This window comes from Nicotiana sylvestris, chromosome 2 (genome assembly GCF_000393655.2).
Source record: "Nicotiana sylvestris chromosome 2, ASM39365v2, whole genome shotgun sequence".
NCBI lineage: Eukaryota > Viridiplantae > Streptophyta > Magnoliopsida > Solanales > Solanaceae > Nicotiana > Nicotiana sylvestris.
In genome coordinates this window covers 160,661,319-160,665,861 of record NC_091058.1, presented here as the reverse complement: position 1 = coordinate 160,665,861, position 4,543 = coordinate 160,661,319, and the positions used below count along the sequence as shown (strand labels likewise).

At 37.9% G+C, this 4,543-nt stretch overlaps 1 protein-coding gene across 1 annotated transcript; it reads left to right on the top strand.

Moving 5' to 3' along the window:
• The first annotated feature begins 2,897 nt into the window (after positions 1 to 2,897).
• Positions 2,898 to 3,446, top strand: LOC138885880 (uncharacterized). Its single transcript, XM_070166872.1, has one exon. It carries the CDS (start codon positions 2,898 to 2,900, stop codon positions 3,444 to 3,446), a length of 549 nt encoding a protein of 182 aa, XP_070022973.1.
• The last annotated feature ends 1,097 nt before the right edge of the window (positions 3,447 to 4,543 follow it).

The window sequence follows — 4,543 nt, the reverse complement described above, 5'->3', positions numbered from 1 at the left end:
AAGAGAGCAAAAATATAAAGAAAATCGGAATTGGACTCTTCTCCAATTTTGAACCGAGGCCCAAAACACTTATACCCAACCTTCCCCTACGACCTGGTCCATTTCAAACCGGGTCGACCCAGTCCATAACCCAAATACCCAACACCCCCATCTCCCTATCTTACATTTCACAAAACAAAACAAAAAAAAACCCTAAACCTAAACCAATCAGTTAACAAAAACCTTTTTTTCTCTGCCTTCTCTCTAGTAAGAGAAGGAATAGTTATTTCGACATCATTTTCCGGTCATAACTCCGAAATTCGGTGGTGGAACTAACCATACTTGGTGTCAAAAGATACATAATTTCCTTACGAATAATACCCAATTGGTTTCAACCTCAGATCTATAGTCAATTTTTGTAGATCTTAATTTCATTTTCACGAGTTACTGTAGAAGACAGAGTTCTTCATTCAATTTCAGCAATTCAGCTAACCAGCGCTACTGTTAAGCACAATAGCTTGCGTGAAGCTAATTAAAATTACAGTAGCCTCGTTTTCTTGCAAAGATACTGCACCTTTGTCATGTAAGTAAAGTGCTAAAGAATTACAACTGTAATGGACACACAGGCAGGTGGCCATCCACAGTTGGTGGCTGCGCTGCCTACACAACTTCCTCCAAATATTGCACAAACATCAGGGAACACAAATAACAACAAACAGCCGATGGATTACTCCAAATTTCTGAAACCTTGCACTTTAAATGCTGTAATGCAGGAGCAACAGGAAGTTGAGCCAATTCATATTCGCACACCTACAATATTGAATGGAGAACATGTTATTCAGTTCACAGAAGCAGAAGTAGAAAGGATGGATATCATCGAAGGATTACAATAAGCAATAGTTGGTAAATGTTCTTATGGCAGCCCAGAAATTCAACAACTGCGTAAGTTAATACCAATTCAATGCGGAATTAAAGGTGAATGTAACATTGGATTTCTAAGGGATAGACATATTTTGATTAGAATGACGTTAAGGTAGGACTATCTTCATTTCTCATCAAAAACTCATTACATAAAGGATAGGGATGGCTATCAATATCAGCTTAGGCCGTTAATTTATGACTCAAAGTTTAGAGCAGATGAAGAAACACCCAAGGCAATGGCTTGGATCTCATTCCCATGTCTATTGCCAACCTTTTTTGTAAAATAATGTCTATTTTTGCTAACTTCAGCAGTAGGTAAACCTATGCATCTAGACATGGCAACAATTAATAAAACTAGACCTAGTTGTGCTAGGGTGAAGGTACTAGTTGATCTACTTGCAGATTTGCCTCAAAAGGTGAGGATGGACATATTCAATGAAGTTAAAGGAACAACAAGAACTGAATGGGTGAGAATTCAATATGACATGCTGCCTAAATATTGCAGACATTGTAAACTTCAAGGGCATGATCAATTTGAATGCTGGAGGATACACCCTGAACTATATGTGGAGAAGGAGAATGATGACCAAGCAGATACAGCTAAGAAACAGGACACATGGAACTCACAGCCTATAAAGAGGTTATCTAGTGGAAAGATCGTGGGTAATGTGAATGTTACAGCAAAAGAGCAATGGAAGGAAGTGAAGGACAACAAATTTAAAAATGTAGTAAATCAAAATACTAGTCTCAGTAATAATGGAATGGAGATGGCACCAGCTAAGCAGTTTGAAAACAATAACAATAAGGAGGGTACAAGCATTGTAGAGAGACAAGCAGAAGCACAAAACAACAGTGGTAAGGAATTGGTGGCAGTAGACAATGAAGATAATGATCATGTTCAAGTAGCTAACAAGTTTGCAATATTACAAGGGATGGAGGAAGAGGAAGAACATATTAATCAATTGGCAATGGTGGCAGCTAATGCAGCAACAAGCAGTTCAGCACTTCATAACCAAACATCTACAAAGAAAAAACAAAAAAATATGGTCAATAATGAGGGAAAGTTAAATCCAGCAGCACAAGTTTTTAATCTTAACTCATCGGGGATTATTTCGACTAATGGTCTAGTCAATGGAAAGGAGGCATCAAAAGCAAAAAAACGATACTGCACAATGGGTAGAAAGAAGCTTCAAGAATAAAACAGGAGAAGGAATAGTGAAGATCAATAAACCATGCCAGGAAATCCCACCACAAGATACATTAGTGAACAAGGTACTTAATAAAACACCAAATTCTCATGCAGAAGGGTCAAAATCATCTACATTTAAAGAAAGAGTGCAAGAATGTGGAGGCAGGCTATGGGATACACAAAGGGAATACGATTCAGAGGAGAACGAAGTACCACCAGGAGCATAAGCTGATGAGCAACCAAATGAGAAGGATAAAGAAGAAGATGAGCAAAGTGTAAATGGAGAGCCCCATGCCAATGACAATAACACAATTGAAATCATAGAAATTAGAAACTATGAAGGAAGAGGCCCAGAGGTAAATGGTCCTGGAGGAACAGAAGATGATCAAATTCAGATATCACAAGAAGACGCACAAGGACACAACAGAACAGAGAAAGAGAAACAACCAAAACAAAAAACAGAAATAGTAAATATTACTGTTACATTGGAGAAAAATTAGTTGCAGTTGTTAAAAAGAGGAGAAGAGAAGGCCTTGGTCCATAAAATTAATACATTTGGAGCTACATCAGGAGGGAAGGAAGACAATGAAGAAGGAGAAGAACCTGGTAAATCAGGATACGATATGGATCAAGAATCAATTACCCAACACCTTATGAATGCGGCAAGGCAAGGTGACTTATCACCTACGCAAGTGGAAAAGGCAAAATCAGCAGCAAAAGGTAAGAAGAAGCAACAAAAAGATAATTTTGCAGTACCAAAAGCTGGGATGCACACAAAGAGAACGATAACTAAATCTAACAATCAGTGATGAATGCTCTCATTTGGAATATAAGGTCAGTAAACACACAGCAGGCCTTTGAAAGGTTGACAAAAATGCATAGGCAAAATCACTATGATTTTCTAGGATTAATGGAGCCAAAGCAACAAGCAGAAAAACTGGAAAGGTACAGAAACAAGATAGGACTTGCACAGGCAATTTCAAATGTTTCCAACAAAATCCGGGCTTTCATAGATGAGGTATTTGAGGTAACTGTTATGTACAATATGGTGCAACAATTAACACTAAGATTATTTTATACTGAATCGCATGTGGAGTTTGTCCTAACATTGATATACGCAAAATGTGATGCAATTGAGAGGATAGAATTATGGGATTCATTATATGCAATGGCAAGGGATATGGATGCACCATGGCTTGTAGGAGGTGATTTCAATGTAATATGGGACAAAGAAGAGAAGTTTGGTGGGTTACCTGTGTCATTGAATGAAATTGATGATTTTCGACACTGCATCAACACTTGCAATCTCGTCGACCTTGGATTTAAAGGCAGCATATTTACATGGTGGAATGGGTGAGCAGAGGAAGACTGTATATTCAAAAGACTAGACAGATGTTTGGCAAATGTTGAGTTCCAACAAACATTTCCAGGAATAGAGGTGCAACATTTGTCAAATACTGGTTCTGATCATAGTCCAATGTTAATGAAGTGTGATATTGAGACTCCACCAATAAAAAAACCTTTTAAGTTCTTGAATTTTTGGGTGGAACATGTGACTTTTAAAGATGTGGTGAAAGAGAATTGGAATGTTGATTTCAGTGCAAATCCTTATATTCTTTATAATCACAAGTTAAAAAAATTATGAAAGGCCCTTTCATTGTGGAGTAAGGCTATATTTGGAGATATTTTCCAAAAGATAGCAAGTATGGAGGAGGTAGTGATGGTTCATGAAGCAGAATTTGAAGCAAATCCTACAGGGATGAACAGGGAAAGATTACAAAAGGTTCAGGCAGAATTGATCAAATGTCTTGCACTAGAGGAGAAATATTGGCAACAAAAGGCAGGCATGACTTGGTTCAAGGAAGGGGATAGTAACACTAAGTTCTTCCACGCACAAGTGAGAGGTAGGAGGAAAAGACTTAAGCTTAACAGAATTCAAAAGAGTACCTGGATTGAAGAAGAACAAGAAATTGCAGAAGAGGCTATCAAATTCTACGAGGAACAATTCACAAAAGCAGATACTCCTTCATCATTTGATATCTTAGAGCATATTCCTAATCTGATTAACACGGAGCAAAATGCAGAATTGATTAGGCAGCCAACAAAAGAGGAGGTTAAAGTGGCAGTACTTGGACTTAATGGTGATAGTGTTGGGGGGGGGGGCAGATTGTATGACATGAAAATTCTATCATTCTTGTTGGGACTTAATAGGGGATGACATGTACGACATGGTGAGGGCTTTTTTCAATGGTCATGAGTTACCCAAGTGTGTAACACACACAAACCTAGTTCTGCTCCCAAAGAAAAAAGAAGTTACTACTTTTTATGATTTAAGACCAATAAGCCTTAGTAATTTTTCAAATAAGGTTATATCAAGGGTGGTACATGAAAGGCTAGTGAAATTTCTCCCAAGTTTGATATCGGAGGAACATGCAGGTTTTGTCAAGGGAAGGA